The 13,009-nt window shown below is 43.8% G+C and overlaps 1 protein-coding gene across 1 annotated transcript; it reads right to left on the bottom strand.

Moving 5' to 3' along the window:
• Positions 1-9,016: 9,016 nt before the first annotated feature.
• LOC106577849 (uncharacterized) lies at positions 9,017-11,310 on the bottom strand. Its single transcript, XM_082965195.1, has 3 exons — positions 10,705-11,310; positions 10,224-10,347; positions 9,017-9,389 (listed from the first exon to the last, which is right to left on the bottom strand). The coding sequence occupies exons 1-3, from the start codon at positions 10,772-10,774 to the stop codon at positions 9,212-9,214; spliced, it is 372 nt and encodes a 123-aa protein (XP_082821321.1). The 5' UTR covers positions 10,775-11,310; the 3' UTR covers positions 9,017-9,211.
• Between the last annotated feature and the right edge of the window lie 1,699 nt (positions 11,311-13,009).

The following is a 13,009-nucleotide window of genomic DNA, read 5'->3' as shown; positions in this document are numbered from 1 at the left end:
AGCAACAGAGGACTGTACCAGTACCTCCTGTATATAGCCTCGTTATTATTTTATTGTTGCTTTTATATTTTGTTTATTTAGTAAATATTTTCTTAACTCTTATTTTTCTTAACTGCATTGTTGGTTAAGGGCTTATAAGCAAGCATTTCACTGTAAAGTCTACTACACATGTTTGTATTCGGGGCATTTGACAAATATACTGCTCAAAAAAATAAAGGGAACACTTAAACAACACATCCTAGATCTGAATGAAAGAAATAATCTTATTAAATACTTTTTTCTTTACATAGTTGAATGTGCTGACAACAAAATCAAACAAAAATAATCAATGGAAATCCAATTTATCAACCCATGGAGGTCTGGATTTGAAGTCACACTCAAAATTAAAGTGGAAAACCACACTACAGGCTGATCAAACTTTGATGTAATGTCCTTAAAACAAGTCAAAATGAGGCTCAGTAGTGTGTGTGGCCTCCACGTGCCTGTATGACCTCCCTACAAATCCTGGGCATGCTCCTGATGAGGTGGCGGATGGTCTCCTGAGGGATCTCCTCCCAGACCTGGACTAAAGCATCCGCCAACTCCTGGACAGTCTGTGGTGCAACGTGCGTTGGTGGATGGAGCGAGACATGATGTCCCAGATGTGCTCAATTGGATTCAGGTCTGGGGAACGGGCGGGCCAGTCCATAGCATCAATGCCTTCCTCTTGCAGGAACTGCTGACACACTCCAGCCACATGAGGTCTAGCATTGTCTTGCATTAGGAGGAACCCAGGGCCAACCGCACCAGCATATGGTCTCACAAGGGGTCTGAGGATCTCATCTCGGTACCTAATGGCAGTCAGGCTACCTCTGGCGAGCACATGGAGGGCTGTGCGGCCCCCCAAAGAAATGCCACCCCACACCATGACTGACCCACCGCCAAACCGGTCATGCTGGAGGATGTTGCAGGCAGCAGAACGTTCTCCACGGCGTCTCCAGACTCTGTCACGTCTGTCACGTGCTCAGTGTGAACCTGCTTTCATCTGTGAAGAGCACAGGGCGCCAGTGGCGAATTTGCCAATCTTGGTGTTCTCTGGCAAATGCCAAACGTCCTGCACGTTGTTGGGCTGTAAGCACAACCCCCACCTGTGGACGTCGGGCCCTCATACCACCCTCATGGAGTCTGTTTCTGACCGTTTGAGCAGACACATGCACATTTGTGGCCTGCTGGAGGTCATTTTGCAGGGCTCTGGCAGTGCTTCTCCTGCTCCTCCTTGCACAAAGGCGGAGGTAGCGGTCCTGCTGCTGGGTTGTTGCCCTCCTACGGCCTCCTCCACATCTCCTGATGTACTGGCCTGGTTCGCGCCTCCATACTCTGGACACTACGCTGACAGACACAGCAAACCTTCTTGCCACAGCTCGCATTGATGTGCCATCCTGGATGAGCTGCACTACCTGAGCCACTTGTGTGGGTTGTAGACTCCGTCTCATGCTACCACTAGAGTGAAAGCACCGCCAGCATTCAAAAGTGACCAAAACATCAGCCAGGAAGCATAGGAACTGAGAAGTGGTCTGTGGTCCCCACCTGCAGAACCACTCCTTTATTGGGGGTGTCTTGCTAATTGCCTATAATTTCCATCTGTTGTCTATTCCATTTGCACAACAGCATGTGACATTTATTGTCAATCAGTGTTGCTTCCTAAGTGGACAGTTTGATTTCACAGAAGTGTGATTGACTTGGAGTTACATTGTGTTGTTTAACTGTTCCCTTTATTTTTTTGAGCAGTGTACAATTTGATTTGACTGGAGTGTCTTAGTCAGTGATGCCGTACAATAAATAAAATCTTTATTACCTTTATGTCTGGCATGATGAATATTTATATGACTGGCAATGGCCATTGAGCATCAACACACATCAGAGAACGGTTATTATGATATCTGTGCTGGGGGTTAAGCCTGTGAGTCAGTGAGCGTGTGACTCAGGGTTTCCTGCACGAGAGAGTGAGTGATGGACCACAACTTCCTCTCCTTCATATAGGCACATGTAGTTCTGAATATGGCCTTTCTTGGTCAAATGCATTTTCTGAAATGATTTAAGGCATTTTAAAGTATCTATTATTCCTAGTGAGGACCATAAAAGCGTTACTTTTAAAACTCCACCGTTAAAAGCTATGTTTTATCTTTAGAAATGTAAGGTAAATGTATTTTTTGAAAGTTTTTCTATCATATATTTAAAAAATAATAATTGTATGTATCATATAGACATCTATTGTGGACAAAAGATCACATTTTGTAAGTAAGTAGAGCATGCAACTTACTTTATGAATTAAAGGGTACGCGTGTTGGATTTCATTCTCACACTACAGCGTCCTAACTTTAACCGCTTGTCATCTGAATTGGTCGGTGTGGTCATGCCTGTGTGGTTCTGTCACTTGAGCTATGTCTCAAATGGTACCTTGTTCCCTTTATAGGTTATACTTTCTGGTCAAAGGTAGAGCACTATAAAAGGAAAACACTGCCATGTGGGATGTAAACTGGGTCTGTGTGTCAGCTCAAACACGAGCAACACATCACCTGGTTTGAAGGAAATAGTAAAAGCCTATCACAGGTGCAATTGTAACATTTGTAAATAGCTTTTTAGTTTAGAATATTTTGTATATTTTTTGTATGAAGTATAAGAAAGGACACTACTACACATTGTATTTACACTTCTGTATTTTTGAAAGTACCAGGACTTTGACTTGACCATCACAGTTGCAATTGTAACCTTTTAAGGTGCTTTTTATTTATGCACAATGAACGCACTTCTTTCATTATTCAACCAGTTAGGAAAACAAAAACAGAAAGCAAGATACAGTATTTTAACAAACTTGTTACATATTTATCACACACAAAAGCACTTCAAATTACTCTGAAATATTTCCTATCTAATTGTACACTGACTCATGGTGTTAGAAAGTGAAGTACACAGAAAAATAATCCATCAATTACACTTATCTAGCATTGTGCAAACAGTTTTATAAGCTGAACTGAAATACTTGCCTTCATCTGCACTGAATGATACCTCATTTCAAGCTGTTTTTATTAGGCTTGTGAGTTGTTTTTCAAGCTCCGCTGTACTCTCGCATATGCATTTGTCTGTTTTTCCCCTCTCTTTGGTTAATTTACATTTACATATGAGCAAACTTGACATTCAAAGAACGGTATGCACTGAATGGAAAGTAAAAATGCTAAATATATCTAATTTCAGATACTCTAGCAGAGACAGTTTCAGCTGACATATAAATTAGACTTTTTCGAGAAACGTCACCCTGTTGAACACCACATAAATCCCTAATCCAACTTCACCACCTCAGTTGCAGAGCAAGCCAGCACACACCAGTGGGGAGCCGAGCTACAAGGCGTCCATCTTGGATCAACTTTCCACTAAATTGACTGCAAATATAGCAGGGCCCATAAAAAGCTCATCCAAAAACCTCAGTTCAAGGTTAGATGGGAATTCTCTGTTGGACGCCTGTGGAATAACGTTACAGCTATGTGATTGGCAGGCAGACACACACTGCTTAGTTTGGATTCACTGACGGTCCAACATTAGCCTGACATCAATCAAAATCCCCCCGACACAGTTCTATTATTATGAATATGAGTGTTCCAGAACTGAGGAGGATTTGAATGGGGCCACTGTTTTCACTCCACCATCTTCCATGCCTCTCCTCCGTCTCTCTCCTCTCACTCTTTCTCTCACCCCCCTGGGTTTCCTAATGTTCCAGAAAAAGTGCACCACCAGCAAAAGAGATGTGTAACCCCCCAGGAATGAGGTGTCAGACACGGGTAAAAGACAGCGGGTCAGGCCAGAGGTAGGATGGGGCAACAGTGAGTCAGAAGCAAGGCAGAGAGAGAGAGCCAGAGGGGGGGAAACAACCTCCTGTTATCACACAGAGAAAACAAGAGAAACATTGAGGTAGAGACTTCAAACAGTACAGTAGGTAGAGGAAATAAAGGGGGGGGGGGGGGTCAGAATAATAAACCCCCCATGGTATATGTTTATGATAGTCCAGTTTTGTCCATACATACTGGAGACCCCACCTGTTTTGAGCCCCACATTTTTTGCCCCAAAACATTATATTTTGCATGTTATTTTGGTATTAATACGTGTGACATATCAGTTTGAAAACAATGTAAAAAATACATCATTGAGTTAATAAAGCCGCATACAAACATGGCCTCTTTTTGTTTTCTTGAGTAAGGCAGGGCCAAAATGCAGGTGTTTCAGCCTAGCTCAGTGCTTTTTGTGGTGGTGGGGCTATCAGCAGAAAATATTCAAGCCCCTTGGGTGCTGCCATAGAGTTACATTAGAAGTGACCATCCAAGAAGGCTCAAGGTCATTGGCCACAGAAATGACATCAAATCACATATCTACAGTAGCTTTGATTGGACTGATCATGTCAACATAGTACTTTCAAAATCTTAGCTAGCAGTCATCATCATGAATCAAGTCGACAAACTACTGGCAAATCCTTTTTAATCCTTGTCATATGAAGAGAAATAATGAAGATAAATTATAGATAAAATGTATTGTTGCTCATCGGCCATTGGACATAAACATTATGTGGTTTGGAAGGAATCAGTGGCTAACTGCAAGCATCGCAAAGCAATCATTAGCCTGCTATTCAGGGGAGTGGCTGTGTGGTCCCAAGTCTAAGATTAGGGGTCTATTTTCCTAGTTTAAAATTATAAACAATCAACATTGGCCATGCTGTCAATGAAGCATGATTTGTGCCTTGATCAAAGCAACTGTTAACTCGGAACTGCAAAATCTGACTTTAGTGAGTTCAAGACAACTGGGTACTCGGGGGGGGGGGGGGGGGGGGGGGGGAACGAGCTACGACTGGGAAAATACGTTTTGAACTTTCATTCAATTCGGAATTGTACATTTTGAACTCGGGCTTCTATCTAGAGCTACAACCTGAAGATTACTGACGCCATCATGATTCAACCTTTTTTTTTCCTGAGTTCCCAGAATGTCAGACTTTGATGACAACATTTGCCCACATAGGACTGCCACGCCACCTTCCTGTTCAAGTGAGCACAGCACAACAAGGTGAGTCCAAAAATGTATTGTATGCTGCTGCATAAGTGATGTAATGTGCCAGGGAGATATGTATACTGTAGCTATGTGTATGTTGTGTAGTAAGCTGTTAGTAGCCCATGTGCCTCACCCTAATGATTTGGTCTATTTACATCTTTTCATTTTTTGGTGGTGCACATGTAGCCTATAACCTGTTTTTGAGAAATGTAATCATTGAATATTGTAAGAGCTGTCATTGTATGCTTATATGCCCCCTTTATTTATCATATAGTTCTGACTTGGTGTACAGGAAGAACGGCCCATGTTCTGAATTCTGTTGCTGTACATTTCAAAAGTGCTGAACAAATAGTTGCATTGACTATGTCCATCCTAGCTCGCTCAATAATGTCTTAATCGAAATTACTGATTGCCTCTTATCCTCTTGTCTTTCCCTTATGCCATAGTTCATACATCTCAATTCAGCCATATCAGCTATGTTTTTTTAAAAAGGCAGTAAATGAGGCTGAATGAACTGTTTCGCTGCCAGACAAGGCTCCGCTGATAGCCAGGTGTAGCAGTGGTAAGGTGTTGGGACTGCTGTTGGGACTCTGCTGTTGGGACTCTACTGTAGGGACAGCTTTATGTAGGCCCTAACAGATTGTGGGCACCGTTTGTCACCATTATAGTGCAATTAATGTATTGTTTAGTGTTGGGGCTTTGCTGGCATGCATCCCACATCTTTATTTTGCCCCACCAAGATTTACATGCTAAAATCGCCATTATCCATACCACAGTCCAGTTAAGGGTGGGGGGCTGGGGGGTCTCCTGAAACAAATATATTCCCATTTTAAACAAACATGGACAATAAAGTTTTGGAACTTGAAACACTACCTTCAGCACCCCTCAAACAAACCCTCCCAAAGACCCAGCTGGACCTGTGAATCAGAGGCTCTGCTCGCACCAACAGGGGCCCTATTGATTTGTCCATCAATCTGTCATCCCCCCGGCTCTGCGGATGACAGAAGTCATCGATATTGTGAACCCTACTAAACAAACGGTGTAAAACAAAGCTGTGGTTGTCAGTGTTGTTGTTCAAACTGAGCTTGGCGCTTCAGTTCCCAGCCATGTCTTCTTCGACTGCTATATACGGCAGAACCAGGTTACCAATGCCACTCAGCAGACGTTCAACTTGTATCCATAGCGACCTACACTACAGTGAGTGCATACATTTTTAGTATGTGATTCTGGCGAGAATCTAATCCACAACCCTGCCGTTTGATAGTGTCATTGCTTTTTAACAACTGAGCTACATAGGACCACTATTACTCTTCATTGGGTCCAGTTCTGTCCCATCTCATCTCCTCCAAAATCGATGCCCTGTTTGCCAAAACCTTGGACTCAACTGCACTGTGGAGTTCATCAGAATATGTTGTACAGAGCATTATGGGTACTGCAGTTCAACATGCTACCGGTTACACCACTGTAGTCCCTCCAGGTTCTCACCCCCTTCACTCGCACCCCCAAACCTCACTGAGCACAGCGGGACCCCCTGGCCCTCCCCAGCCTCTGACAGAGAAAGAGAATCAAGGTAGGGTAGTGTTGGCACCGTGGGCTCTGGATGTGGTCGTAGTGGTGAATCGAAGTTGCACTGGGTCATATGTAGCCCTATAGGCACAGTGGAGCATGGCAGGGATAGGGTGCTGCCAGAGTTCAGGCCCAGCTTAGTGTCTCCCCAAGTGTGCCAGTCCATGTTGCCCGACCTGTAGTCACCGGGGAAGGGTTTGTTGCTGTATCCGTCCCCCAAGCTTGGGGCCTGGGCGTTGGTGAAGACACAGCCGGACAAGGAAGACATGATGGAGAGGTGGTCGTCCACAACCTCCACATGGATGTCACTGGGGTCAACCGGGTCTGAAGAGGACTCTGGGGGGTCCTGGAGGGATGCCTGGAGAGATGCCTGCATGAAAACACAGAAATACTGCATTGCATTCCCAATTACATACCCAAGGACTATGGACTATATGTACTGTAATATATAGAACTATACACTTGGTTTAAATCAAATATATACACTGCATACTGTGAGTGAGTGAGTGAGTGAGTGAGTGAGTGAGTGAGTGAGTGAGTGAGTGAGTGAGTGAGTGAGTGAGTGAGTGAGTGAGTGAGTGAGTGAGTGAGTGAGTGAGTGAGTGTGTGAGTGTGTGTGTGTGCGCGCCTGTGTGTTTGACAAGAGAACAAGGACAGTTTACTAGAGTCTTGGGGAGTCTGTTAATGCGAGGTGCATCTCGTTTCTGTTTCAGCCGGTACAGAGCAAGGAGAGCAGAGAAGAGCACAGCACACACTCCTATCCCCAACAACACTGGCTGCAACCCTGGTGAACACAGACACACATTTCATTGTGAAATCACGGTTGTATATATTACCTCAAACACTAGCTTAATATCCACACCCTGGATCAACCCTAACCCTAGCTTAATGTCCACACCCTGGATCAACCCTAACCCTAGCTTAATGTCCACACCCTGGATCAACCCTAACCCTAGCTTAATGTCCACACCCTGGATCAACCCTAACCCTAGCTTAATATCCACACCCTGGATCAACCCTAACCCTAGCTTAATGTCCACACCCTGGATCAACCCTAACCCTAGCTTAATGTCCACACCCTGGATCAACCCTAACCCTAGCTTAATGTCCACACCCTGGATCAACCCTAACCCTAGCTTAATGTCCACACCCTGGATCAACCCTAACCCTAGCTTAATGTCCACACCTTGGATCAACCCTAACCCTAGCTTAATGTCCACACCCTGGATCAACCCTAACCCTAGCTTAATGTCCACACCCTGGATCAACCCTAACCCTAGCTTAATGTCCACACCCTGGATCAACCCTAACCCTAGCTTAATGTCCACACCCTGGATCAACCCTAACCCTAGCTTAATGTCCACACCCTGGATCAACCCTAGCTTAATGTCCACACCCTGGATCAACCCTAACCCTAGCTTAATGTCCACACCCTGGATCAACCCTAACCCTAGCTTAATGTCCACACCCTGGATCAACCCTAACCCTAGCTTAATGTCCACACCTTGGATCAACCCTAACCCTAGCTTAATGTCCACACCTTGGATCAACCCTAACCCTAGCTTAATGTCCACACCCTGGATCAACCCTAACTTAATGTCCACACCTTGGATCAACCCTAACCCTAGCTTAATGTCCACACCTTGGATCAACCCTAACCCTAGCTTAATTTCCACACCCTGGATCAACCCTAACCCTAGCTTAATGTCCACACCTTGGATCAACCCTAACCCTAGCCATAACCTTAACCTCTGACCTCTCACCTGGTCCTGGGGCAGCCTGGTGGACACAGTGTGGGTGGGAGGGGGGAGAGGAGGCCAGGGGGAAGGTGGGGGGTCCAAAGGAGAAGTTAGCCAAGGCACAGTAGTCCTGTCCTGAGACCAGGTCTGAGAACTCAGCCCTGTACACCACCTCCTGGGCCCAACCAGTACGCCTCTGAAACAGGATCAGGGAATTGGGAAGGAACATGTGAACATGAGAGAGAGAGAGCTTGTACTAACCGAATGCACACAAACAACACACAGCAGACCATAGACTGGACACCGTTTATGGTTGGAGCACTTTAAGAAGTGCACTCCACAGATTCACTTACATAGCAGTAAGGGAAAGGGAGGGACCATGAGTGTGAGAGAGAGACAGAGAGAAAGAGAGAAGATGGAGGGTGAACAAAAAGTGGTATTGCAGATGGCACAAGCGGGGGTACCTTGTAGTCAGAGTGGTTCTGTTGGTTATATACGGTCACTGTGACCCAGGGGTCAATCAGTTCTGACAGTGGACAGCAGCTCTGCAGAGGAAAGCACCCTCTGTTGGTAGAACAGGGGAAGTGCACCTCCACTACCAGCCTCTCTCTAGACAGAGTCACAGAGACGGAGGGGCGGTTGAAGGCTGAGGAGAGGAGAAACAAAGAAGCCACTTTGTCATTTCAATCACACCAACCTATTCATGTCAGCAGTTTTAGCCATATCCATTTGTATTCTGCAGTGTAATGAGATGTTTAAATGCTCTCTACGTGACATTTGATTGGAACAACAAACCAGCATTTTAGATATGTGATTGGTCTTGAGAGCAGAGAGGTTGGTTACTGACTGAAATCACTTGGGTCAAACTTGCGTGGTTTTGTCCAGACTGGGCTCCCAGGGCCCTGGTGGAGGCCCAGGCGGATCATGTTGTAGAGTTCAAAATCAGAGAAGGCCTGGGACACGTCACAGTGCTGGGCGGAGATCCGCACACACCCCTCCACGTCCTGCCATGGATCTCTGTAACACACACACACACACACACACACACACACCCACACTCATAATCAACAATACAAATCCATTCATGGGTTTCACCTTAGTCACTCACTCGAAATGTATGTGGAAATGTCATTTCGAAAAATACCCATAGAAGATAACACACATCCCCCTGGTTGTTGGACTAGTTGGGTGGTGGTGGTTATGACTGAAACCAGTTGAGAGGAGCAGGCAGAAAGCGCGACGGGCTTGGTTTCACAGCTGTGGTAGAAAACAGTAGTGCCTCTCTATCAGTTCCTATCTACTTATAAGGCCAACAAACCATAGACTGGAGTGACTGATTCATCTCTCTGATTAAAACCCTTCTGAGGTTTCTCTGCCAAAACCACACGTTATCAATTCTCTCACGCTACCTCCCCCTCTCTCACTCACTCTACCTCTTTCCTGCGCTTCTCCCCTTCATCAGAGCCAGTTGTTCTATCACCAATCATGTACTTTCCCTTTCCATTCTAGGCTAGCTTTCCCTTACACTCCAAACCGTTTCGCAATTCATATTAACTTTCATTGTTCAGTAAATGAGTATCAGGATCCCGTTGCTTGATAGAACCCTCAACCAAGCAATGACTTGATTTCAAATATTATATTTAAATGACTAGATACTAAATTACACACAGAACAAATATTACACAGAAAAATAAAACGTCATACATTAACGTATGGATTTTTCATTCAGTAAAACAATGAGTTACTAATTCTAGAAAATAGGGCCACAGTAATATAGCATTCCACAGAGCTAGATACTGGTCGATTAGATCAGTCAATATAGTGAGCACAGACAGAGACAGACAGACCCACCCCTGAGTCTTAGTTTGGACAGTGTAGGTGGTGGTGTTAGCGTTGGCCTGAGGACAATCCCACCGCAGGAGGCATCCTAAATCCAGGGAAGCCACACTGGTGGTACAGAAGGTCCCAGATGATCCTGAGAGTTCACACGAAACAATTCACAGTCAACACACACACACAGGAATAGATCACACACACTACCGACATAGGCTACACTTTCATATTCACGATCTTACAGTAACAACGATGACTATGCCTAAAGACGCAACTCATACATACTTAACATAATTGACTTAACAGTTCCTGAATGGATTACTACAGTACAACACACTTTATACTATTTGAACCTTTAGTTGGCCATTTAAGCCATTGAGATCAAACCCTATATATAGAGCATCCCTGTGGTGAGCCCCCCATAGACAGTGCGAGAGGACAGTGAATTGGATCAGTTACTGCACCCAAAATGGATGGACAGAGAGCAAGTCAGACTCACCTGTGATGAGAAGAGCGATACACAATCCTGTTAACACAAGGGTCGTCGGTACACCTGGCACCGTCACCATGGTGACACAGAGAAGCTGGTAAACTGGACCACCGGGTGAGGAGGACAAAGGACATAGACTGAGGAGGACTCAGACAAAATATTTTCCCAAAACAAAATCCCCTTTAGGGAGGGATACCACATTCATGTAAGTCCACTGATGCACACAATGTAGCTGTCTATAAAATGCTTTTCAAATCATTTGTAAAAGTTGAAAAGGAGAGAGGTAGAGTAAGCTGTCACTTACCTACATCCACAGACAGTAGTGAGAGAGAAAGAGACACAGAGAGAGAGAGAGAGAGAGAAAGAAAGAGAGAGATGATAGAGAGAGAGCAAGGGTGGAGGAATCAGGACGTGATACAGTACTTGTGCGTTCAAGAGGAAATTACATAATCTGAAGCTTAAAGGTCCAATGCAGCAGCTTTTATCTCAATATTAAATAATTTCTGGGTAACATAAGTACCTTACTGTGATTGTTTTCAGTTAAAATGGAAAAAAAGAAGCAAAAATAGCTTCTTAGCAAAGAGCAGTTTCTCAAGCAAGAATTTTGCTAGGACTGTCTGGAAATGGTCTGAGCGGGGACGGGAAAACTGAAAACTAGCTTTTATTGGCAGAGGGGTTTGGAACTCTCTTTCTTATTGGTCTATTAAAGACATGCTGCGGAACTTTGGCAACTACTAAGTATTTTTTAAACCTCCCGCTTTGGGCTGGATGTGTCAATGTGTAGTTCATATATGCATAATCTATGAGCAGAATTATTATTTTACCTCAATTAGCCACGAAGTCCCTAGCTTGAAAGCAACTGTATTTCTGGAAGCTGTGCTACGACATTTCTCCTTCATTTTCCCTCATGTGTGCCAGCCCCGCAGCAATTCCAGTTCAACCAATGAGCTTCAGCCCTTCGCCATATGAGTGACAGTTAACAAGAGGCACATCATGCATCCACAGCAGAGTGAAAGAGAAATGACAATGACGTGGTGCACATACGACGTAGTACGCAATTTTCGGGGACCACTTTTAGCTCGTGAATGCTACTTTCAGAACTACTGGCTAAAAAGTATACAAAAGTACCGGAGAATCTCTTGAACTAATTTACTGCCTGGTGATGTCACCAGGCAAACCAAAACTTCATCCCACCAAACAGGCTGAAATTTCAGGCAGTCTTTTCAAACAGCTCTTACACTAAAAAGGCATCATTTGCACAATTTTCACAGTACTATTCTAACCCCAGTGTGGAAATATACTGTATACAGTGCCTTCAGAAAGTTCAAAATTCAAACTTTATTTTTATTGATGTAAAATAAAACATGAGTATATTTTGATTGGACAAGTATTCAACCTTGTGAGTCAATACATTAGAATCAACTTTGGCAGCAATTACAGTTGAGTCTTTCTGGGTAAGTCTTTAAGAGCTTTGCAAACCTGAATTGTACAATATTTCCCATTATTCTTAAAATAAAAAAAAATCTTCAAGCTCTTTCAAGTTGGTTATTGATCATTGCTAGACAGCCATTTTCAAGTTCTGCCGTAGATTTTCAAGCCCATTTAAGTCAAAACTGTAACTAGGCCACTCAGGAACATTCAATGTCTTGGTATGTAAGTCATGTATAATTGCACTTGCGTTTTAGGTTATTGTCCTGCTGAAAGCTGGATTTCTTAGCCACATTTTTTACAGTATTGCTTTAGTGCCTTTTTGCAAACAGGATGCATGTTGGAAATTGTTTTAAGTCTGTACAGATTCCCTTTTCACTGTCAATTAGGTTAGTATTGTGGAGTAACTCAAATCTGGTAGTTCTCTCATATCACAGCAATTTAACAAAAACTTGTGAGAACTATGAGCGTTTTCCTTCCTCTTGGTTGACTGAGTTAGGACGCCTGTATCTTTGTAGTGACTGGGTGTATTGATACACCATCCAAAGTAACTTCACCATGTTCAAATGGATATTCAATGTCTGCTTCTTTATTTTTACCCATCTACCACTAGGTTCCATTCTTTGTGAGGCATTGGAAAACCTCCCTGGGGTTTGTCGTTGAATCTGTGCTTGAACTTCATTGCTTGTCTGAGGGACCTTACAGATAATTGTATGGGGTAAAGAGATGAGGTAGTCATTCCAAAATCATGTTAACACCATTATTGCACAGTGAGTTAGTCCGTGCAACATAGCATGACTTGTTAAGCAAATGTTTACTCCTCAAGTTCAGGCTTGCCATAAAGGGGTTGAATATTTATTTACAAGACATTTCAGCTTTAACATTT

Source organism: Salmo salar, chromosome 18, assembly GCF_965601325.2.
Source record: "Salmo salar chromosome 18, fSalSal1, whole genome shotgun sequence".
NCBI classification, from domain to species: Eukaryota; Metazoa; Chordata; class Actinopteri; order Salmoniformes; family Salmonidae; genus Salmo; species Salmo salar.
The sequence above is the reverse complement of the archived record's forward strand: the minus strand, read 5'-3'. Positions and strand labels throughout refer to the sequence as shown.

Bases quoted from the DNA above. Each gene is read 5' to 3' on its own strand.
- LOC106577849 (XM_082965195.1), bottom strand. From the start codon at position 10,774: ATGGTGACGGTGCCAGGTGTACCGACGACCCTTGTGTTAACAGGATTG. The intron at 10,348-10,704 runs GTGAGTCTGACT...GTGAACTCTCAG, and splicing joins TATCGCTCTTCTCATCACAG to GATCATCTGGGACCTTCTGT. The intron at 9,390-10,223 runs GTGGGTCTGTCT...TGTGTGTTACAG, and splicing joins GTCCAAACTAAGACTCAGGG to AGATCCATGGCAGGACGTGG.